We start from the raw sequence: 25,888 nt of genomic DNA on the forward strand, positions 1-25,888 counted from the left end.
TACCTGAATGAAAGCATGTAAAGAACTCTAACTGCTTTCCAGGTGACACTGTGAAATGAATTGGATTTAATTTTCAGGCCTGACTTTCCCCCACATATTTTTTTACTAGATTAGCTGCTAAACTGAAAAATCCCTGTTTTCTGAGCAAGCTATTGATGAAAGAGATTTTTTACCTTTAGCTACTTTAAGTTCTAACCAGAAACTTTGAATGAATCTTCAAGAGTGCACATCTGTAACTGTCACCTATTATATAAATATTTGCATTAAGATCATATTCTGCCCATAATATAATTACTAAAATTATATCTAGTGTTTAACTGAGAAAAAGAATAGGCTAGTTCACAACATCTAAGTCAGTAAATATTGACTTCTTGAATTCAAGATCTGAGTACATCCTTGGAATTTCATGAGAACTAGTTATATTTTCTGCTTTTATCTAACATAACTGAAATTGGAGTGAATTAATACCGTATTTCAGAGTAGACATTTTAGAAATAATTGCAATAAAAATGTCTGTATAGCTCTGGGTGTTTTGGGATAGTTTCCATTAATTATGATTTTCTTTTTCCTTCAGGCCTTGCCTTTTCACTATCTTCAGTAAAAAGTGCACAAGTATAGCTTTTGTTTCTCATACAGGTTTCATACACACCAAATCTGGCTTGGTATTCTTTGCTCAATTACATATTTCTGCTAATGCTGTTAATAACAGCCTTTACCTCGGGGTCGCTTCTGTTCTCAGAAGCGAGTTGTTAGCCAGGGACAGAATTTCTATTATATTTGGGAATGTTTATTGTATAAAAAAATTTCTGACTGAAATTCACTGTGCAGAAGATGAGATGCCATCACCCTAGAAAGCCAGATATAAGGATGAACTCAAATATTTATAATGTAGAGACTTCTAAGAATGAAGACAAAGCATCCTAAAACACTGTTTGGTGTTTAAGACTGATTTAATCTGTCCCAGCAGAGACAGCCTGTATAAAGGAAAAGGCAGAAAGAAACAGAAGCAGCTGTAACTACGTTTCAAGAGGAAACATGAACACTCCTGGGTGTGTCCATTGGGAAGCACATTTCGTTTCTAAGTATAGAAAGTGCCTGCTGGGGCTTGATCCTATTGAGTTGTGTGCATGTTTTCTACATGAACAGAAGCACACCAAGGAAATGCTAGGGTCCTACCATCAGCAGCTTGTCCTACTGGAAACACAACACAAAGATTCTCACCTTTTGGCCCAGGCCAAGAGCAGTGACACATTAATCAATTCCTTTCTCCTTCGTTGGAAGAGCTGTCTCCAGAGAAATGGGTAGCTGAGGTCATTCCAGGCAGTGTCAGACTCAGGACACCTCCATGTTAAGTGCATGCTCCTGGGTCTCCTTTTGAGACTAAGATACCTTCGAGTTCTGTTGCTAATTCAATGGCTTTGAAGGAAGTGATTGGTTATGTTTAGAAAGTTATTATCTTCCGAAAAAGTGCTTCAAGAAAAGTGCCTTTCTTTAAAGATAAGCTGAGCAGAAGCTCTAGATGCATTTTCTGAAGGCATTATCAAACCAGGACAAAAGTGATAGAAATGCCATCTAAATATGATATCATTAAAATAAATCATTAAGCCAAAGAAATGCCATAAAAATAATACACAAAGAAGACACATCAATATTAATCATTAATATTTTCCCAACTAGGAGGTCCAATTTGTGGATCAGCACCAATGAACTGATTTGTTTACCTCTGATAACTTTTTCTACACCAAAGCAATTTTTCTGGGTCACGGACAGTAGATTGATCAACCACAATACACCTACAGAAGTGTAACATTTCAATACCAAAGTTCAAAAGAGAGAAAGAAACTGTCTTCTAGAAAATAAAAGCTTTTGGGATGATGTCTCGGAGAACAGTGTTCTTCCATGCCAACCTTGAAAGGCTGCCATATTCACAGAATGTCAGTTCCCATTATGATACAATTAATCAAACTCAAATGAGTAGGAGATTGGATGATGAAGTAAGCACCAAGATTTCATTTAAAAAATAATAAGATTCCCTTTAAATATTCTGCTTTCTTGTGAGCCTGGTGACCTGAAAGTGATTATGGAAAGTTGACACTTTCATCATGATTATATTTAGTAGTTTCAGGAAAATTCCACTTAGACCATTTAGGAAAAAAATTACATTGGCTTGAGCGCAAAGTTGAAGATTAAAGAGAACTTGTCCTCTGCTACTGTTATAAATGACGCCTGACCAGACAGAAAAGGTAATTTTTTAACATTTCTCACACCGCTTGCAAAAAGGCAGTTCCCTCTAATCCATTTTCAAAGGCTGTGCTGCTACACATTCAACAAGGAGGTTTTCACAGGGGTGTTCATAAATTGCGTATTCAGGCCTTGCTGACAGAAGGAAAAGTTTGAAAGCCACTAGGGACTTAGAGGCTGAGGGAGCTACACCCACTCATTTCTTGCCTTTTTTCTTGGACAGGTCATTCCTTACTCCTTCAAAAAATAGCTGATTTTCTAAAATCTAGTGGTCACTGCCCTGACAGGTATTTACATACATTGTGCCGCCTATAAATCACAGAATCTTAGAACAGCAGAGATTGGAAGGGACCAGCCTTTTGAGGGAAAGAGAGCCTAGGTGAAGTTACCTAGCAGCCTGTTCAAACACATCGAAAACCACCTGTGGTGGGGACTCTACACATCCCTACAGAGGTTGATCCAGTGATTGGTCCCTCTCACAAAAAAAATCTTTTGTATAATGAGATAATCCTCCCCTACTGCTGGTTGTGACATGATCCCCGTTTTAGGTCCTCACCATATCCAGTCTCCCTAATATAAGACATAGGCGTTCATTTTGGTTGACTTCCCATTTGGTTCATTTCCCATTTCTGACGGAACATTTGTTTAAGAAAAATTTTTAACAATTGCTCAGGGGGAGAATAATTTCATTCACTGTGACCTCCTGTCCCTTTTCAATACTGTATTTTTAACATTTTAAGAATGGTTATAAGAATTTATACCAGCAGGTTTAGCCCTCTAGTGGAAGGTGAAGCAAAACACAACATATCATTAAAAACTAACATTTATTGAGTGTCCCTGTGGACACTGACCACGTGTTTACTAGGTGGCTGGTGAGACAGTGACTGGGTCACTGCATGTTATTCCTTATCCTAAAGGATGAGAAGCGGAAAGGGGAAACTCTAGGGAACTAACAGAGAAAATAGTTCAGGCTTAGTAGAGAACAGGAAAGAAACCCCCATGCTGTCAGGATGTTGTTTACAGAATTGGTCTAACTGTTTGAAATTTCAACCCCTTATCCTGTGTCTGCTGTGCTATGTTTTCTGCTACTGCAAGTATTTATGACAATAAATTAAATAACTTATTTTTGAAAACATTAATACCTCAGACTTCAGTTGGGTGGTACAGGAAATAATAGACAAACACTGCCAGGAATTATATCAGCATATATTGATTCAAATGTTAAATATTTATCATGAGAACAAAGTCAAAACTTATCTTCATTTGTTTATCAATGAATGTTAGTATTATAGACCAAAACAGAAGCATTAAAAAATTCAAACTTATGTATATTTGCTTTGGGGTGAAAAAACCTCTGTTTGTATTAAAATAGCCCAGTGTTGACATCTGTTTATTCTGTTTGCCAAAGAACAGCTGACATGACATACCAAAAAAATTACACTATCTTAACTATCTTCAGATACCTTTTTCCTGACTTAACTTTTATATTCAAATTTCTGAGTTTTTAGCATTTTGTTCATTAGCAACAGTAAATACACATTTTCATCATAAAAAATGGTTTTACTAGTCATATGAACTATCTGTTCATGCGAACGCCTTCAATGAACCAGGAAACTTGTCAAAAACATTTGATTATAAAATCTTTTCTGTCTGAGTAAATATGTCAACCCAGTTCAGTATAAATTTAAACAGAACTTCTGTTCTGTTTAAGCCAGTCTCTCAGATGTGAAAAGGTGCTTTTGTTCAGGATGTCTCAAAGACAGAATGGAAGGTTGATTTGAGTTTTAGTTTTAGTTCTGGTTCATCCTCATAAGTGGGTAAAATTGCAAATTCTGTAAATCCCACAGGATGGAGGGGCCAATATCAAACACTGTTGACATTGCCTATTAACCTAAATTATGCTTCTAGCATGGAGAGAGAAAGGCGTTTCCAGGTATTTCTTCAGAGTCTGACAGCTGATCAGCATGTATTCTCTGCAGAGATGACATATTTTTCCGAAGCAGTCTTGGCTCCCTGTCAAATGTGCCTGAAACTAGTGACACATATTTCACCCTGGTACTTCCCCATGGCATAGCCTAAAGAAACAGCACCTAATGCCTACATTTTAACCTCTTGCATCACAAAAAACCTACACTGTACATCTCAGTGGGATAGTCTCTCCTGGAAACAAGGTTTGATCATTTGCAGACAGATTCTATGTTAGAAAAAGAGGAAATAAAGGCTTCCAAAAGGCATTTTTTATGAACTTCCACAACTGATGCTTTTCTAGGGCAGGGGGTCTCTTAAGGTACAGGAAATACCTTGTGTCAGCTGCTAATAAAAAAGACTTCAGTTAAGGCACAGGACACAATTTTCACCTTACAAAGCTCATTAGCCAGTCCTGATACCCACACACCTTGGACTACGGAGATTTTTGTCCAAATCCTTCAGTGCTGTTTCAAAGAAGATAAAAATGTCAGCAATAACATCATTCACTTTGTACTGGCAAGAGAAAACTGCTTGTCAGGATGACAGATAGAGTCACTGGAAAAGTCTGTATTTCTCTCAAATTAGTCTCCCTTCACTCAATCACCAAGAAAAAAAGAAATACCCCATTACTTTAGTGTGGGGAAATGTTAAAGCTAATCTGAGCATGAGGGATGAAATAGATTATTTCTGCTTTAGAGAAGAAATAGTTTGAATGAAGAGTAGAGCCTGTCCTACCTGGTCTAGAGAAAGCCAGACCCAACACAAGCTGTGTTGGGAAAGAAAAGCTGTAATATCACCAGGGAAGCTGAACACACACGCTCATCTTAGATGCATCTCACATAGCTCTTACCAGCACTGAATCCTAATGACTCAGGATTCTGAATTCTGCCCAGAATTAAAAAGATAGCAGCCTACAGTGATCTTGAATCACACTATACTTGATGCTCACCTCATTGTACAAAAGGTTGTGTCTGTAAGGGCTATACGGATTCTCATGAACATCACACGCAATGGAAGAGAAGTGGCTGAAAGGTCCAGGGTTTGGACAGTCAGTGAGGGAGATGGATAGAGGACACAAAGGGGACTTGGAGGGATCGGTTTCATTGGATACAGATGGTGTAGGAGATGAAGAAGGAAAAAAAAAAAAAAAAAAAAAGAAGAAAAAAGTAACAGAAACAAATTAATGGGTGCAAAAGAAGACGTTTGGGCAGAAAGCAAAGTGCTTGTCTTGCATCTTTTTGTGTCTCATAGGTCTTGATGGTTAACAAGAAAAGGCACTGAACTTTCATGCCAATACAATTGATCTACACTAAGCATTTTCATCAGCATGAGAGTACACACACAAAAACCTGCAGTAGATGCCCCAGTTACATTTTGACTGGGGTCCAGTGCATCTCCTCCTCAGCTCAACTGGTGCTCAAGTGACAGAAAAGGAAATCCCTTAAGGATCCTGTGCTAGGATAAAATGATCGTGTTTGGGAGATTTAATGAAACAGGAACAAAACCAATGTAAAAACAGTTTTTGAAAGGTACAAAAGATGGCTGTATCTGTATATGAGCAGGAGCACTCCAGGGTTTTAAGCAAGACTCCAACAAGGCTTTTGAGACATTTAAGTGTTAAACCAGTGGAGGTGCATACACAATATTTTTTGCTGCTCTAGGTTGTCAGTAGTTAATAGTGTTTCTGGTTAAGAAAACCCAATACATATGCTCTTTTTCTGACTAAAGGATAAAATCCTTTTCAAAAAGAGATTTTCAAAAGATTTGGGATAGAGTCAAGGAGACATACCCAGGTTTTGGCATACATCTTGCACTTAGATTTTGTCAAGACTGTTGACACAATACATCCTGGATTCTCACCCAGCTGGCTGGCTGTCTAGACCGGAAACTCCACTGTGCTGTGCCTTTGAGCCAAAGGACCAGAAAATTTGTGACAAGAGCTGTGATTAGTTCCAGCAGAAGCTAATGCATGGCCCATCAAATGAGTGAGCATGAGCAAATAGTGGATCAGAGCCCGGCAGCAGCCCAGCCACTTCATGCCAGCCTTGCCTCCTGCCATGCCTCTTCAAATGCACCAGTCCTGCTTCTGTTAATGATAAACTTTTGCAAACTGGTCACATCAAATGTAGCTAATATCTTTTTAGTTCATGCTTATCTTCTTCTATTGCCCAAAGTAATTTGTTTTTTAAATGACAAAGGGGTCTGTAAACATTCCTGCTAACATCTGCAAGCACATGAATTCTCCAACATCCGTTATGAGTCGTTTTATATAATTATGTAACCAAATGCTTAATCTTCCTCCAAAAATAATTTTGTATCCCCAATTTAAAATTAAAATCTTCATAAAGCTGTCATATCAGTGCTGCTACAGAGTTATATCCAGTTCCAGTGTATTTCATGGTTCTTTTTTGAACAAAGTGGAACATAGAAAATTCCTGGAATGCTACTCAAATGTATGAAGAAGAAAAAAATTCTTTCTCATGACGGGAAAAATACAATCTCCAGCAAAGGCATCTAAAAATGTGAGAAGCTTAATACTGTTGGATTGGAGCCTCAAAAATATTACACTCTGTCTCTAAAGTGTTTAAGGGGTGCATATCTGCTAGGTAATATTAGTACCAGTTTTACAGACCCTCAGGGGAAAAAAAATAAAAGGTGGCAGCATATACTAACATGAAAGGGGGGAAAAAAAAAAAAAAAAGGCCAAAATAAACTGGGGGTTTTCCTTGGTTCATTATATTTTATTGGCACATGAGTGTAAATCTATATACACTGTACCCAGAACACCGATTATGAAAGATACCTGTGAGCTGAACTACATTCCAGATGATCTTTACTAATTTAGATATTTTTTCTCTGTTAGTTTTTCCCTGTTAGTTACTTTGGATTGTCTGCATGAGCTCATCTACCTGTTAAAGGAAAAACTACTACCTATTTTTAAAGAAAATTGACTTTTCCACATAGCAAGATTTCTTAATGAAATGAAAAGCAAACAAGCTACTCTCTGGTGTGCAGAAAACACAGTGTGTTCAACAGAGGGATGTGAAACTGAAGGTCAGCAGTTACAGCTGGCTGCATCATTATGTCTCAAACTGAATGTCACCCACATAGTCACCAGTGCTCAGTGTCACACTGAGAGGTTTGGCAGGGCAGGGAGGTACTGCAGAGGTCTAAGAAATATCAAAAGAGATAAGTTAATAAAGCTGATGCCATCTGGAATCTCATCTCCTCTCTATCCTCCTCAAAGATGCAGTCTGAAAGGGTTTGTCCTTTCAAGATGCGCTAGGTGAAGGAGAGGCAGCAATGTTACCTAGAGAGGTTGTTGTTGGCAACGGTATGAGAAGGAAAGGAAAAGAAAACTCATAGAGAGGGAAAGAATAGAAATGTAAGAGCTGAACCTCCCAGCATGATTGGGAAAATCTTCAAAGCAAAAATAGGGAAAATCTGTAACAGTATGAGCACTTTGGCCCACAGCCATCGTCACTGCCTGCTAAGTTCTTATCTAGGACAGATTAGCATTGGCTCTACCACAGAGAGCAGAATGTCTAGCTCCTAGTCTCCTAGTTTAAATTCCCAGCTCTTATATCCCATGAAAGCAGTAAATTTACCCAATTTGGGGGGGGGGAATATTGGTAGGAAGAACTCCCTGTCTTTGGAAGTCAGCCACTGTACAGGAAAAAATGTTTTTACTGAAAGCAGGTGAAGGGGGAGAATGAGTCATTAGTCTTTACAAGCTAAAAACCCCATGGTTAGAGACAACCAGAGCAATTTTCAAGCTGTTGTCTTGGCATCAAGCCAAGTTTGACAGTCAGTGCTGCAGCCTTCCTACAGGTACTAAAACCCCTCAGGAAAGTTTCACCGGTGCTATAAGATTGTGAACATCCTCACCTGGGCATTTAACTCTCCTCCTATTATATCCCACAAAGGATAAAACATCAGCACCATAATCCTATTCTGGGAGGCAGGAGCTGAAATTAGGAGCATATGCTGTCTTGTTCAGCACTTTAGTGTTTTCCCTAGATTTGCATATTATTAATAATTGTTCTATGAGACCACGATGAGAATCACACAGTCATTTCTCACATAAACAAAACCAGTTTCTCTTAAGTGAATCCATCTGAACACAAGTCACTACTTCTTTTTCCAGAACAAAGATGTCTTAATAAAGATCTTCTAAAATAACAAATATTTTACAGCAACTTGTAACATCACTTAGCTTAGGAAAAAAATACCAATTTATAAGTGCTATAAAGCATACAACATAATTCATTTAAATAAAATAAGCAAAACTGAACCTATTCATTGTGAAATTAACTTTTTCATCTATTGAAGACAGTGCAGTATTGGTTTTGTTCATTTTTATATGTAGTTTTATATAAAATAATTTTGCCTTCTGTTGTAACAACAACAATGTTGGACTTTTTATGCTGTCAGTATTTCATCAATATGAGCCACAAGTCATTTTTAAAGTGTAAGTTGATAGGTTTCCACAGTTAGCTTCAAATGTCATAATGCTTCAAGCTCTGGCAATAACCCCAGGTTTGTATTTATCTAAAAAGATGAAGTTTGGTGATTTCATAATCCTTTCATCAGTAAAACTGTAGCCAGCATAATCAGTGTCCAGCCCTGATGAAAGAAATGTCTGAACTGCCCCTGCCTTTGCAGGAAGGCTCTGCTGAGGTGGCCTAGGGCAAAAGCTCTCTAGCAACAAGTCCAGATATCTCTCCTGCTCTTTCATCCCAGGAAAACAGCAGCACAGTACCTTGGCATCAGAAGGCTTTCAGTAGGTTAAAGCATGAATAACTCACTATTGACTCTCCTGTAGTCACTGAACTCAAATATTCACAGTCAACCTCAAAAGTTCAAATTCAAACTATAAATCACTTCTTAAATTATTTTTTTCTTATATTTTATATAAGCTCTACATTCTATGGAAACCTTTTTATGCCACCCATATATGTTGCTGCAACCCACTCATACCACAATTATTTTCCTCTGTACTCTTGAGGAGTTCTTGGATTTTTCTACATCAAATCAGAGCTATGGAGAGGAAGGGACAAAGCTAAAATTAAATTCTTAATTAAATACTGCTTTAAAAGGAAGAAGAGAAGGCTGCCATTGCTAAAATATCTAATGTGAATAGAGAGGCACAGGAATAAGAGAAATTCAATTAGTAAGGTATTTTATTCATATCATGTCTGACAAGGGGACTATTGGCTTCATTTTACTTCCCTCCAGATGGAAGATTCAGAACATACTGGATAGGTTAATAACAAACTCTTACATTAAAATTGTGTATCATATTTAAGGGGCTTTTTTCCCAATAGCACACACAAACACAAATGCATGAGGAAAGGCTGTCACATCCATTCCAGAGTTTCTCTGAGATAATGCCTCATACAGGTCAGCACAGTTCAAGATGTGTTTTTGCAAAGTGATCCTACACTTTCATGCAGAGGGCTGTGGGAGAAGACAGTATCTTTGCTGCACCACAGGCTGCCCTATCACATGTGTTAAACTGTACCCTCAGTCTGTGGGTTATTCCTTATTTCCTTTGTATCATGTTGGACAGTTACTAAAGTTTTTTGGCTGTTCCTTTGAATTTCTTTTACAATTTGATCAGATCTTCATGTTTCATCAGTTGCTTTACTAGGGTTAGGGTCATCCCAATAAGCACGGGTAACAATTGGTAATAGGTTGTATAAATAGACTTAATCAATTGGTGGGATACCACTGGTGCCATCCCAACAAAATTGCAGATGCAGAAATTAGAATGATTTTTGGCAGGTAAAGATACATTGTCTCTATCTATCTCTATAAATGCACAAGCAGTACATTTAAGCATACACAACCATGGCCGATGTGTATAATTGCAGCCTTTTGGTCAGACCTGGAGGAGCTATGCACTGGAAGTGAAAGAGAAACACACTGGGGCTCCTCTGCAGTCTCCCTTGCAGAGGAAGTTGTGAACCTTGCCCAGTCTTTGCTGTCATTTCTCTTCAGAGAGGATTCAGATCTGGGCCCCAGATGAAGGAAGCGCTTTCCAGTAGATGTGAGCTAGGCTCTGTTTGACAGGGAAGCACAGGACTTCAACCCTCTTTTTTACAATGTTTCTTACAGACTTCATGAAAAGGTAAAGGTCCTCTCCTCAACATATAGCTTTTTACATCACCAGAAAAAAATGGCCCTGTAGAAAGCCCAGCTGCCCATCTCAGCTTGAAGACTTTCCTTTAGGAGCCAGGTACTCTTGGGGAATCGTCTAACTTTGCAAAAAAAAAAAAAAAAAAAAAAAAAAAAAAAAAAAAAAAAAAAGAGAGAGAGAGAGACCAGGGCAAAACAAGGATCTATTTTTATTCCTTCATCTTTAAGGAAACTAGCTCAGCCTACAAAATCCTTCAGAGTGATAACTACTCACCTGCTCACTATTTTGATCACTGATTTCTTCGAGGTACTTTTTAAAAGGATTGGGTTGATAGGGCTCCTCCTTTTGCTGTGCACTCTTTCCTTTCACCAGCACAGGACGAATGACACCAGGTTTTGTCTTGACCCATAGCACACCCAGAAGAAAAGAGATGGAAGAAGAATCACATAGAATACCTTACAGTTTACAGAAAATTTGTTAGACAAGTCAATTCTGGTGGGGCTGTACTGACTATATTTTAAAAAAATTTATTAATGACATATTTCACCACCAAAATTATTCAGGTGTCATGCTGACTGGACTACTTCTAATATGGTGGGCAAAAGTGTCAAGAGCTGCCTTTAGGCACAGAACTTCATCATTGGCATGTGTTTATTAGTGACAAAAAAATAGCTACTGAACTGTCAGACCATGGTTTGTGGGTTTTGCAGGCTGTTTGGGTTTTTTTTTCTGGCTGTTCAGCTGCCGCTTGATAAGTTCAAGTCACACTTTATGCACAGCCACACATCTGCTCTCACACTGGGCTCCTCAAAACAGCAACTGTGAAACAAGGAAGGACAACCTGTGATGGTGTTAACGTACACCCAGGCAGAAGCATGTTAGGAAAAGTCTTACTGGGGCATAATACCAGCGATTGAATGCTGGATTTTATAGAGTCGTAGAGTCACTGAATCACGTAGGTTGGAAAAGACCCTTACAATCATTGAGTCCAACCAAAACCTAATACTGCCAAATTCACAACTAAACCATGTACCTGTGCATTCAATCTACACGTTTCTTAAACACCTGCAGAATATTATGTCCGATGAGTGGAAATTTCAAGACAGAGTACCAAAAGTAGAAACATACTATTGATTTCAGGTACTGTAAATGATAAAAATGAGAATGGAATTGTTTGGATTGGAAAAGGCCTGTAAGATAATAGTCCCACCAATGACCTACCACTGCCAAGTCCACTAGTATTTTTTTTTCCCAATAATGCACACAAACACAAATGCATGAGGAAAGGCTGTCACAGCCATTTATCTGCAGTTTCTCTGTGATAATGCCTCATACAGATGAGCACAGCTCAAGATGTGTTTTTGCAAAGTGAACCTATAGCCTCACACAGAGGGGTGGGGCTCACTAAGAGCCACATCTATGCATCTTTTAAATTCTTCCAGGGATGGTGATTCAACTACTCCCTGTGCAGCCTGAAGAATTTTTTCTTAATGTTCAGTATAAACCTTCCCTGATACGACTTGAGGCCATTTCCTCTTGCTGGCTGCCTGAGAGAAGAGGCTGACTCCAACCTGGTTACACCCTCCTCTCAGGCAGCTGTAGAGAGCGATAAGGTTTCCCCCGAGCCTCCTTTTCTCCAGGCTAAACACCCCCAGCTCTCCCAGCTGCTCCTCACAGGACTTGTGCTCCACACCCTTCCCCAGCTCTGTTGCCCTTCCCTGCACTCACTGCAGCCCCTCAATGTCTTTCTCACAGTGAGGGGCCCAGAACTGGTCCCAGCACTCCAGGTGTGGCCTCAGCAGTGCTGGGTACAGAGGGACAATCCCTGCCCTGGTCCTGCTGGCCACACTATTGCTGCAGTGGCCAGGATGCCACTTGGCCACCTGGGCTTACTCTGGCTCATGTTCAGCTGCTGTTGACCAGCACACCACTGGGCAGCTTTCCAGCCATTCTGTCCCCAGCCTGTAGCTCTGCATGGGGTTGTTGTGACCCAATGGTAGGACCCAGAACTCAGCCTCGTTGAACATCATACAATTGGCCTCAACCCATCCACCCAGCCTGTGAAGATCCCTCTGCACAGAACCCTCCTGCCCAGAAGATCAACACTCAATTGGCAAACTGGCTGAGGGTGCATTAAATCCTCTCATATAGATCATCAGTAAAGATACTAAGTAGAACAGGCTTCAGTACTGAGCCTTGGGGAACACCCCTTGTGACCAGCCACCAGCCAGATTTAACTCTATCCACCACTCTGAGCCTGGCCAGCCAGCCAGTTTTTCTCTCCAGCTCCCTCTGATGCTCCCCTGTCTCGGGACCCCCGCTGTGCACCCCTCCGGAGCGCTCCCTCGCAGATCATGCCGGCACCAGAGCCACTCACCTCGGTGGGAAAAGTACAATTTTAGACAATCTGATCAACATGAATATATGATACCTATCATTTCAGACAAATTGGATTATTTAATTGAGAAAAAATTCCTTGGTTAGGAGCCAGTCAACCAAAAAACTTGACTATTAACTTCTCAATTTAGTATATCTGTGGTTTTTTTTTTTTAATTCTTACAGTAAAAACTGACAAGATGGATTGTGGCATAAACTCTAAATGGAGGCTAAGGGATAATTTTAAAATAGACATGTTCAGTGAGCCAAAAAAAGGAAGAAAAAGTATACTTTCTCGCTTGAATTTTAAAAGTAGTCAAGTCTTCAAAGATCTGTGATTGAGTTTAAACTTTTAAATGAGTCAGTTGTATTCTCCTCTGTTATGACTAACCCACAGAAAATAAGTGGTTTCTGTCACAACTTATGTAGGTAACAGGACTGCTGCTGAGCTCCTTCTGTGGTTGCAGCACAGAGGGGCAGCTTGCCCAGTTGGGACTGAGAAATAAGTGTTGTCACAGCTCACCATCCTCAGTATCCAGCCGGGTATAAAAATGCAAAGAAACTAGATTCACTATTAGATTTATTTATAAAATAAATATGTATACTTAATAACACCATGCTGTCTATTTATACAAGCAATACATTTCATCAGTCAGTCTGGAAAAAGAGATGCTTACTAACAAAGTAAGCTAAAAATGATGCAGCTGAGATTGTTGGATGTAGCGTGTAAATGGAGTCATGGATCTCCTTAAAACAAGATCTGCAGGCATCCAGCAAGAACAAGGTAAGAGGGATGTCCATTGGAAGGGAGGGTGCAGAGGGTGATTTGTGATCTGCCTCTGCCCTGGGAAAGGACAGAGAACAGCCCAGGGTCTGTGGTGAAGGCAGCAGAGGAAGGCAGGAGCCCAACACACCCTGGCAGAGTAAGGCCCAGGGAGCAAATTATCTTCCCTTAGATTTGTGTTTTCTATTCTCCTTCCTCCCCACTGACTGGGGCCCTTTCATTTGTCCCATCAAGTAAGAAAAATATTCAACTGAAAGCAAAAAAAATCAGCCATGCAGTGATATTTTTTTTAAAGAGTAGTAACTGTCAAGCTGCATCAAAAACATTTTCATTACAAAGAGCAACTTTTCAAAGATGTAGTGCTTATTTAATGAATTTATGGTCCATAATTCATGACAATATCTTTGTAGGACTCATCAAAAGATACTTATTTTTCTATCAACATTTCTGAAAAGCATCCGTAAAATGTCTGGATTTCAACATAAAGGTAAATATAATTTAAAAAGAAAGGTACAGTTGTTATCAAGTCATTATGATGCAGACAAAGGACATGTGGCCTTCTGGCACTCCTCCACACCATGTAACCATGCAATTAAAAGCCCTTTGTACCTGAAATCATCAAGGATAAGCTACTGTCCTTTTGTGAGAAACCTCTTCCAAAAGCATGCTGTAGAAAAATGCTTTTAAGGAAGCATTTTCTAAACAACATCATACACTCAAGTGCTGACTGAGTCATATGTTTATGTCTGACTCTACTAAAAGAGTGACAGATATCAGCCAGCAACCAGAATTCTAAACACTTTATTAGAACCCTGACAAGTTACATAAAATCTTTGATCCAAAACTAAGAACTTGAACTATTTCTTTGATGACAAATGTCACAGCCGACATGCTGAGAAACAATCTAAAACTAAGTTTTACAAGGAAACTTCTGGTCTTCCTACAACATCATCAAAAATTGGTAAAGGCTGCCACTGTATGTGTACAGAACTTTCAGCGAGTTACACAGGGCCAAAGCACTAGTTCCAGAGCTGACACAGAATCAGTGATACTGACCCAGTGCCAGGGCATTCTCTGGTAAGGGTTTGGCCCAGGTCAGCAAGCACATGATTAGAAATGAGCCACAGGCTGGGCCAGGGTGCCCCTCTATAGGCAGCATGGACAGGGCCACCCTCCCTCAGGAACAGAAGGCATTTTGAATGAAAATGAGCCTTGCATAATATCTGTCTGAAAAGTCAGAAGACTGAACGCTGGCAGATGTATGGGCACCTCTGATTTTCTGCCCTGTTATCATGACGCTGGTTGCCGCTGAGATCTTGTTGAAACTGGTGGATCAGGTCCAGTTGCAACCCCATTCCATCAGTGACAGAACAAGGGGGATTTGCTGGAAACTGAAAGAGCCCAGGTTCAGATTAAGTATTAGGAAGAAATTATTTACTGGGAGAGTGGTGAGGCACCGGAACAGGTTGCCCAGAGAAGTTGTGGATGCCCCAGCCCTGGTCACGTTGGATGAAGCTCTGAGCAACATGGTCTAGTTAAAGGTGTTCCTGTCCACAGCAGCAGGGCAGAACAAGTCACAGAGATCTGCTTGGGAATCCGGGCTTTGTATTGGGGATGCAGGTCAGATAGAAAATAATGTCTGGTAAGGTGGCAAAGTTTGCTGGTAATACTAATTAGGGGACTAAAAATATTGACACAAAGATTTACAGAGAGGTCTTAAAATACTGAATGAGTGAATGATAAAAGGTAGGTGAAACATAACTGAATTCAGCTTTGAAACATTTCACAGAAAAAAACTAAACTACATCCTAAATTTGCTCATGCTCATGCACCAATGAAGTAATTAGCTGAGAAGCCAGCTCTCACTACTCAGGAAATATCTCCTGACTTTATTGTTTACTGTTCTGTGCAAAAATTGGTTTGCTGCTCAATACAAGTAAGAAGAACTAAATAAAGGAATATAAATTATTAAGAAAGGAATAGAAATTGCAATAAGGGACATTCTCACATCCTTATGTAAATAGAACATTCTGCATTTAGAGATATAAAAGATCAGTTTATGGTTTTAGTCTCCCAATCTCAAAAACAAAAACCTGAAAAAGATACAGAAAAGGGCAAGAGGGATCATCAGTGATATGGGACAGCATCCATACTTTTTAAAGAGTGACCAAGTAATTTTTAGTTTTCTTCATGAAACAGAGATGACTGGCAGTGTTAGGTATAGATATTATTGTTAATACCTAGAAAAAAAATTGATGTTATTTAGAAAATTAAGAAAGAAAAATTATTTGCTATTTTAGTGCAAGAACTGTGGTGAAGTCATAGACTGAAAACAAAGGAAGTCAAAAGTGCTATTTTGCACCATGCATAATTCAAAAGTAAAGCCTATTGCTAGAGAATGTTATAAAGACCAAAATATAACAAAATTCAAAAAGTAAGTGGACAAAATCATGAAAGAAGTTCTAGTCAAAGACTGCTAGGAGAAGAAATTGATTCAGGAGGTCCCTAAGATTCTATTAGTTGGAATATTTTTAAGGGAAAAAATTTTCATCCACATCTCCTTTTTTTCCCTAAGCATTCATTACTGGTCACTGTCACTTGTCCATGATTTCTTTTCTGACTCTTCTTCAGAAATTTTGGCTCCAATAAGATGAAATCGTGATCAGAGCTAAAATTAACATCTGATATATAATCTCCCTTTCTTACTTGATCTTACCCTTGTTTTTTACTCAGTAAAGCAGCTTTGTCGTAAAACAGAGTGTAAGAAGAAAATAGATGATAAAATATTTTTGCATTTAAAAAAAATTGTACAAGTGAAATATTAAAAGAGTCCAAGAACCAGCAGCTGACTCTACTGCTGTCATACACCTCAAAATTCAGCATGACTCAGTAGTTTGGCATTTGGCCCATGGGTTTACAAGTAGTGTCAGGATTTATAGCTACTTAAAACACGTGTGTATTCAGTGCAGAAAAAAACCCAATACAGCTCTGTAGAAGCAACACAGTTTTGTGAAAAGATATTGAATGGAGTTTTTTCCAAAGGACCGAGAAAGCAAATAATTAATAAAATTTTGTGCTGGTGCAAATTTTGAAAAACAGTGTATCACAGCTGTGCTATACATACCAGCTGACTCTCAGTTACTATAGGCACTGACTTGTAAAGGTTGGCCTGCAAAAAAGATGAATATATACAGTATTACATGCAAAACTTTGTGATTATATTGATAACAGAAAAAAATCCAGGTACAGCACTAGGCTTAGCTTAGCTACTGAAGATTTTCCCACTGATGCAGTGGTATGAGAAATACACATAAATTAAGAATGAGAATATAAAACTTTCTCATTTCCAGTTTATTTCCAGATATAATCAAATGCCTGTTAAGATTTTAGGGGTTCTTTTTTCTAAGTGCATCAAGATCTCCCTTTTTCATTTTGATCGAACCTTAAAATTTAAATTTTATTTTTCTAAGCCTGCCATTTTCTGTTAATTTGCAGCATCAATGTTATTAACATTATGAATAGTAGTGGGTTAAGTACCTTCTTGACCTTTCCTCATTTTACAGTAGGAGAACCAGAACAATCCTATTTAAGTATATATGTCAATAATATGGACATTCATTTTTAATATTCAATTTTCCATTTAATCATGAGAAATTCCTATCTAGAGAATCCTTGTATTGTTATTAAAAATCAGTGGTATCATCCCTAAAGAAAACAGAGATGCATTATTATTAAATGGTGAATGGAATTGTATCAAAGACAATACCATTTTAAAAGTTGTTAAATTATAACCGTAGTATTTAGTTGTCAGCTGTTATAAAATGAAGCTAGTTTTCAAACTTTTAATACACTCCCTTGTTGTTTATACAATCATTTACATCCTTAAAAGGTTCTGAAGTTCATAGGAAGATAAAAGGTAGCTGAGGCCAAAGCAAATCTATAACATTTTAATTTTTAAACGGCAGGCTATTTTGACATACTTCTATAATCCACTACTCTATATAACCTATTGAAGTAATTAGCAATACTACCATGTATGCATATATATACCTTTATATGTGGTGGTTATAAATAGTGCTTTAGCATTACTCATAAACAAATTTAAACTCCTCTTTTAACCAAAAATGCCCTCAAAGCAACATTTTGACAAGCATCTCAATATTAGATACTGTAAATACAAAAAGAAGATAACCACTTCTGTGTGCCCTTTCTCTAATGGCCAGAGGACAAACCACAGCCTAGATTATTAACTGGGGCAGAAACAGCCTTTTTATATCCTATAAGGAAGCAGAACAAGAGAGGAAGAAAGAGCTGTGATGCACCTATGCTATTATAGACACCTGATACATCCCTCAGGAGACTCTGCTGCAGAGTACAGCAATGGCAGAGTACAGGTCAGCCTGGACCCATCAAGTTCAGGCACCAAAGCCCAGCCTGTGGACCCCAGTCTGTCTCCTGACACACAAAAAATTCAACACACCTGTACAACTTATAGGAAAGCTTAGCCTTCCAATAAGCTTCTGTGTTATTCCCAAACATATTTTTAAATATTGATTTAAATATTCATTCATCTAGAATGTTCTGGTGGCAATGAAAAAACAAACAAACAAACAAACACATTTTTCAGGGTGATTTTCCTGATTTTCTGTGCCATCCCTAGGCTTCCCTAAGCTGGATGCCTGAATTTATGGTATATGTCCATCTTCCAGTTTTGGGAGCTGGAGATTTGCACTGAAGTGTTATTAAATACACTCTGTTCTCAAAGACTACCTCTGAAGTACACTCTTTTATTTCATTAAAAAGCTCTCCTCTGATATTCTTCCTAATTAGTATGAGCCAGCACAATCTGTCAAGCAAAAATCACAGTATGAAATAAAATATGCACACTGCCACATTCAAGAAGCAAAATTGAATTGATCAGTCAAGCATTGTGCTGGCATAAAACTGGGAGACCTCTGTTGCTTTGCCAGATTTGAGGTTCAATAGAAATGCTGAATGATGAAGAGTAAGCTGAGATTTCTCACCATATGACTAAATGAGCTGCAAGTAAAATATGGAACCTGCAGTAAATGTGTATGCTAGAGAGAGTTAAAATGTTAATTGAGTTTAATGTTTCAGTAACTGAACAAATTACTCAATACAGATATTTTCATCATATGTTGGAATGTGTGTGTGCATGTGACAAAACAGCTTCAATTCATCAAAACTGTGGATTTTCAGCCAGCTCTGTATCTTGGAAAGCAAAGTTTGGATCAATCCCAGATTCTGAATGATGAGCAAGGACTACAGGACTCCTACCAAAGCAACTCCTCTACAGTGCAGGCTGAGTCCAAAGAAATGCACCCTTCAGCACCCATAACAAACTGCCTGTTTACCAAACAGCTGAACTCTTGCCCCAGGCTTGAAGGAAACAACAATAAAGTGTGTGAGGAAATTAATTTTAACGTCATATTCACACTGGTAAAATTATCAACAAACACAGCAGTGAAGAGACTCCAGCCAGGATGGGTTTACTACAGTGGGAAGACACCTCAAGTCTCAAATGCCAGTATATGTGCTTGTCTGTGCTAGCCAACATTTGATATCACAACTAGATGCTTGTTCAGACTCACCCAGGATTGTTTAGGAGCAGACAAAGTAAGCATTTTTGCATGCAAAATATAGAGCAGTTGTAAAAGTACTTACATATCTGGTTTCACGCCCAGCTGCCCTCTGCAGTGTTGTTGATGTCTTGTAAAGAAACAAATAGATACAATACATACATACAATACATACATTGAGTTACTCTGAGCAGTAACTCAAAGAGATTTTCAACATTCTGAGAATTTATTAATCGCTCAAATTCAGGAAAACTTATGTTTTCCAGAAAGATTCACACCATACATGAGACTAACGCATATTTAAGTTTTGCTTGTATGTTTATTATAGAAAATACTGCTTAATTTTACTGCTCAAAAACACTAATCCTGCTCTATTGAGGATGGCATTTACTGTGAGAACTCTCATAACAAAAGGCTTATTATTAGATAGCCATAGGTATCATTACCCAATGAAATTGAAGTTAGATTTGCTCACGAAATACAAAATATTACCTCTCCACTCTTTCATTTGCAAGAATTTTCTTTGACTAATCCATGACAATACTAAGGCATTTACTTATGAGCTCTCTTTTTCTTCCATGTCTGATCTACTTTTACCCTCTGTTAAGCAGTTTTTGACATTATTCTGAGATCCTCACCACTTTTAGTTTGTTCCCTATACTACACCCTGTTAAGGTCACCTTTTGTCCCCCTTCACTTGATTTCATGACTGCTAAAATATGTTTTCCATTCGCAGTTGTCCAAGGGAGTGGTTTTTGGATGCTCTAACTAAGCTTGATAACAGCATTTTCACCACTCCAGACTCTTCAGGCATTGGAAAATACACTTAGTAACACTGTCTGCCCATGCTTCTCCTGCTATCACATTTCTGTCTTTCAGCCTCTTGGAGTCCAAGTCACCACTGCATGCTGATTGACAGAAGTAATTTCAAAAACAAAAATTAAATTTGAATTGTATATTCAATATAGCCACTGAGAAATGCTGGACCTGTGCCCTATTCTTGCATGGTGGACAGGACATTCAGCAGGATATTTTGAATGGATTCACTTTTTGATGTGTTCATCTGCCAGTAATTCCTTTCCTCCCATTTTTCATTGGATTTCTGCCTTTTTTAATTTCCTATAGCTACAACAAGTAACTTAAATTTACCTGGAGCAAACTGAATACAAGACCTTCCCTAGGTTAGCCACCCTTCTGAACCCAGAAGGCACATCAGTATAACTTAATGAAACCAGAAGTTCAGAAATAGAAAATTAACCCTGTCTCTCACTACCTACTTCTTCATTACCCAGGAGAAAGAGATGTCACAGACATCCTCCTTCTGGGAGTGGCGAGACTTAAAATGAAATCAGAACTTCAGAACTTAATTTAATACTCCCATTATTTGAAAATAAATAGTGAACTTGAAGAAAGCCCTGTGTTCTGAAAGATGCTTCCAGCCATCAAGGCTAGAAACATTGGATGCTTTGTAGTTAAGGACACATGGATGGGATGAAGTCTGGGAGAAAGCCAGAGACTCTGCCATATGGCAGGCAAGGTATGAGAGATTTGCAGTCTCTGAAGCCTTAATACACTCTTTCTCTTTCATAATATATTCCCTTCTGACTTCAAGGGAGCGTCCTGCAGCAAAGACTGATTCCAGGGCTAAAGTTCTGTCTTTCCATGCTTTATTTACCACCAAACTCTTCTGATGTTGCATTTCTCAGCTGCAGCTTTGGGTTGCCATTGGTCTTACTGTTGCAGCAGTGTCTGCTGATTTTGCCTGCCTTTATAACTACTTGAAAAGAGCCCTTGCTCTGGAGGTGAGCTTATTCACCTACCTTGCCAACATCTGATTCTGTGCTCATCTGCAGAAAACTTGGAGAAGACTCACACCGGCGCTGGAAAATTATTTTCAACAGAGAATGGACATATTAATGACTAGAGACAAAAGGAGAGGAAGAGAATAAGTTCATGCCACATGGTGATGGGTTACCATAGTCAAGGGGTCCTGCAGGACTTGATCAATGACAGCACACAACTCTTCTGTTTGTTGTCTGAGCTGGGCAGGGGAGCACATCTGAAAAGGGAAGATGGATCACTCATTTAACTTTGCTTTTTGCCTTATGTAGATCTGAAATCTATATATAATCTGAAAGCTAAAAAACATCCCTACCTCTGAATGAGTGTCCAAAGCAGCACCTTCAGTAACACCAGCAGGTTTGGTCGGCTCTTCTAATGCCTGGAATTCAAGAGGTATTGGTGTGACATGGAGTTGAAAATTTTGAAAACCAAGAAAACATACACTTTTTCCAATACTCTGTTTCCAAAGGCGGCACTTTCTCTCTCACCATGGAAAAATGAAAAAAAAAAAAAGAAATTATGGGCCTAGTGGTGTTCTTTAGGTTACCAAAACCTGATTCAGAATGTAGATATTGGGTTTACAGAGAGTATTCAAGCAGGGTGAATCATCTCCACTTCTGAAAAATCAGAAACTACCAGTTCAAATTGCCTTCTCCTTCAACAATGCCCCCTCCTTCACAGTAAATGTGACACAATGAGTGTGCTCTGTGTGCCACGGAGGTGTTGGGGGCTGGCTGCTGTATGCCAACAGAGAGCACAGAGAGCAGGTGGACAAGGCAGGGACCCAAACACACAGAAGGCCTTTTCTTCTCCTTCAGTAGATGTTTCCCGTAAAAAGTGTCTCCTGATTAAAGGGGATAGTGATTTCACCTTGCAACAAAATTAGTGTTTGCCATTCTTGGGTTTTAGCCTGAAATCAGAAATTTATGGAGCAAAATATGTTCTATACTCTATTTGTGAGCTCACACTAATCAGGTATGCAATCTCTCCAAAACAAAACACAAGCTTCTTGTATTTGGCTAGACCACTCACTTTCCTATACCATTACTTGAAGCAGGTTTGAGAACAGTGGAAATCAGTTTGCCAAACCCTTCACTCTATAAGGGTCACAAAACACCCTCAAAAGCCAAAATCCACTGCTCAGTCCCCTTTTCATCTTCATCCAGCATCTGTGAAGCACATTCTCCCTGCCATCTCCCATTTCTGCTTTGAAGTGATTTTCAAACAGACACCGTGCTGAGACCAAAAATTACTCTGGAAGCCTGCTGATGTGTCTGCTGAAGCTGATCTACAGGGAAGAGAACTTCAGGGTTTGTGGAGTTCTTTTGTTTAACACATTATGGTTTTGTAAAGTTTCATTTTGTTAATTTTGTTTGTTTGTTTGCTTGTTTGAGGTTTTTTTAAGTATAAGAGGAAAGAAGAGCATTCCAGAAAAGCCCTTTTTCATGCATGTGTGATTCTGCATTAATGGACTGGTCCCACTGAACTGGGTGTGAGAGATGCCAAATGCAGGAGACATATGTGGACCTGTGATGGAAATGTCAGAATCTTTAAAAAATAAAAAAGAAAAGAAGTGTACTTATTTCTGAGTTTTACTTTGCTGAGTGCATTTGACTTCTTTCCTTGTCCAGCATAAATCTCTGTGCACTAAAGGGAAAAGTTAATGACAGTTTACTTTTAATATTATTACAATACCACCCACAAATTAACTTGCACAAACGCACATTTATGGAACACCATGTCTTCTACTAAAATTAAAAGCAGTTGCTTTCCAAACATTTTTTCCTTCTTCCTTTCCATCTCTTGATAAATGTGTTGGCCTTGGAGTAGTCATAGTTCAAAACATTAAAAGTAAAAGTGATTCACTTTGATATACAAAAATTAATGTAATCTTATCCTAAGACAGACCATGAAAAGATAAATAGTCCTCCTCACCGCTGAAATCTTATCATTGTCACCCAGCTAGAGTTTCAAAAGGATAGACGGTCCTGTTGAAGAGAAGGGCTCAACCAAAGAGAGCTCCCCACTGCACTCAAATACAATGCCTCTGGTTCAATAAGCAATAAAATTAAGTAGAAGAGTCATTTCAGTACCTATTACTGTCAGGATTGACAGGCAGCCTGATGTAGAGGGATGATGAGTTTGAATTTGAGTTTGGAAAAAAGAAAACTTTTAATCAGTCATGGGTTCGGAATATCTAACTTTCTCAAAGCCCCCAAGAAACCAGTAAAATAATAAACATATAAAGGGATTAAGAAAAAGAAAAAACTAGTTAAGAAAAAACTACATAGTTCTGTTTCATATTCACTTCTCCAGAATGGTGGATGAACAAAATCAAGGGTAAGAAACAACTGCCCTGAAGATTTGAGGGAATCTTTCCAGTGGAATTATATCCAGAAGTCTCTGTTCAGAATCAAGACTGGCTAATTTAAGAATCTATAAGTTTCAGAAACTGAGTTCTGAAATATCTTTCCGTTTCAGAGCCTTCAGTAACTAAGGAATTCAGGTGAGCACAGCACCACAGTTCCTCTGAGATACGACCATCACGCACAAGCCACAGCAGAAAAAGCTGCAGTGTTCTCCTTCTCTGTACCTTTGGGAAAAGAAAATTTTAATCTTCAAACAAATTAATCTAATTTCATTCAGTCTTACACCTCTTTAATTCTTCTTTTTTTCTTTCTTTTTTCTTTTTTTTTTAAATTTTTCACTATCCCTATCCCCTCTACAAAGATAAATTATTCTGTTTAGCTTGTTTTTAGTTTTTTTCAAAATATATCTCTTTTTTTATTCCAGCATGCCTTCTTTTAATTTTCACATTTCCACATAGAAAAAATTTGAGATAAAAATGTACAACTACTTTTTTTCAAAATTACTGGTGTTATCATGCAAAAATGTTATGATTAATTTCTATCTACATACTGCTGATTAGCATTATCAACAGTATTCAAGATTCACTTCATATGCTGGTGGTCTAACAATATTAGAAGTGGAACATTCTTACTTAGACATTCAAATTTCTGATTATATATGAAACAACAGTCACACCACAATTTAAAAGAACATTTTAATTTAGATAATGAAAATATAAAGTAATTTAAATTAAATAACCGTTGCTGAACCACTACATTTTCCTTGAAAAGGGCAATTTTGGGGGTGTGATGCATTTGTGGCACTGACATCACTGACGACTACAACCCTTCCCTCCTTTTTCTTCCTTTTTGATAGCTAAAACTGGATCAGAGCTGAAAGGATATTGGTAAATCACCCAAACACATTCTCCAGTTTTTCATTAGAAGACTGACATGTCCAGGCAACATATAAGAAATATAGAACATAATTTCATCCACCAATAGGCCATATCAATGGAAAGAGAAAAAATGAATTTTGTAACCTAGCTCTGACATAGCTTTCTTATTATTATATTGTGAAAACCCTGGACCGAGCATAATTTTCCCATCACTATCTTTTCCTAAGGCCTCAGCACATGCAAAAAAATCCCACTGTATAGTGGAACTTCACATATCATTGTTTCCTTTATCTTCTTTCTTGAAGATTCTAGGGGATTATTCTGAAAATTTTACTGAAACTATACTGACTATTTTCTGTCCTATAAAATAATTAATACTGAAAACTGCAAGGCCTATGAAAAATGAGCTCATAGGCTGTTCCTACATTGACACATTTGATTTTTATTACAGACAAATTAGGTCTTTTATTTAGGTCTTTTATTTAGTCCCACAACTACACAAATTATTTCCTTTCTTTCTTACCGTGCGGTATTTGATTCTAGCCTTGAGAAACACTTTGATGTGAAGTCATAGTCTGGATGTGAGAAATTCACAAAATAAGTGCACACCAGATGTATTTGGGGAAAACTAAAATCTATTTTTATCAAAATATTCTCAACCAAGTCTTGTCAGAAATGCTTTTCAGGTCCAGAAAGTTCTGACAGGCCTGATAATAGCCAGTTGTCCAGCAGTTAGATCAGTCATCTGAGAGTGAGAAAAACTGACTTCCAGGTTCCTGCTGTATGATTTCAAGGAGCAACCTGGCTCTGCATTTGCCATGATCAGTTCCTGTACCAATGGATTTTTGATAATAAAGTAACTAAGAGTTTCTTAAAGGCAAGAACTTTAAGCTGGGTCCTCAATGTATCTGAATGCTGCCATATTTCCTCAGCTGCATTTCTTCCTTTTTGTTTAAAAAACAAAACAAAACAAAAAACAAACAAAACAACCAAACAAACAACAAAAAAAACCCCAACAAAACCCAAAACTCAACATACCCTCTTTTTCCTTCAGCATGCAGAGGAAAATACTTTTTTGTACTTTTTTCTCCCACAAGGAGAATATGCTGCACTGCCTACAGTCTGTTTTTGTAGGCAATGGGATACAGTTACCAAGTCTTTGGAGTTTTCCCATAAGTGTAGCAAAATATGGAAAGACTTTTACTTTTTCTGCATTTACTTAGAATTGAAATTATTATCTGATTGTAATTAGTTGATAAATGCAATCCAGATGAAACAACATTTGCACCTCTTCCATCCATAGCCAGTCATACACAGTGTTTTTCCGGAGACTTGGTAAGAGTGAGATCAGCCTCAGCTGTGAAGCAGGTTTGTCTCATGACATATTCCATCATCGTGGGTTGTAACACGTGTGCCACACTTCATCCCCAGTTCAGGTCAAGGGAAGTCTGAGCAGAATATTTGCAACACCAAGTCAGGATGCCCCATGTTTCTTTTCCACAAAATGATGCTCGGACAAGGGAAAATCACTACAATCAATATGCTGAGGGGATGTGTAGCTGGACAAGTACAGCAAACCCATATTCCCCTGCATAGACCTTGCTGTGAACCAGCTGCTGCATTATTGAAAATATTTTTTTTTGGTTTGTAAATCCAAAGCCTACAACGGTTTTTGGGTTACACCTCAA

General features: G+C 38.3%; 1 protein-coding gene across 8 annotated transcripts in view; it reads right to left on the reverse strand.

Annotated features, from left to right (window-relative positions):
- Positions 1-25,888, reverse strand: part of MLIP (muscular LMNA interacting protein) — a 104,363-nt gene that overhangs the window by 15,191 nt on the left and 63,284 nt on the right. For 6 of the 8 annotated variants that reach the window (XM_040057898.2, XM_040057897.2, XM_040057894.2 and 3 more), the window contains 6 exons: positions 21,267-21,332; positions 21,087-21,170; positions 20,932-20,991; positions 19,197-19,241; positions 16,636-16,680; positions 10,625-10,750 (listed from right to left, as the gene is read on the reverse strand). In XM_040057898.2, coding sequence (XP_039913832.1) covers positions 10,625-10,750; positions 16,636-16,680; positions 19,197-19,241; positions 20,932-20,991; positions 21,087-21,170; positions 21,267-21,332 — 426 coding nt within the window. The remainder of the gene's footprint in view (positions 1-10,624; positions 10,751-16,635; positions 16,681-19,196; positions 19,242-20,931; positions 20,992-21,086; positions 21,171-21,266; positions 21,333-25,888) is intronic. The other 2 variants (XM_040057893.2, XM_040057896.2) reach the window with 2 other exon arrangements.

Source organism: Hirundo rustica, chromosome 3 (assembly GCF_015227805.2).
Source record: "Hirundo rustica isolate bHirRus1 chromosome 3, bHirRus1.pri.v3, whole genome shotgun sequence".
Lineage (NCBI taxonomy): Eukaryota > Metazoa > Chordata > Aves > Passeriformes > Hirundinidae > Hirundo > Hirundo rustica.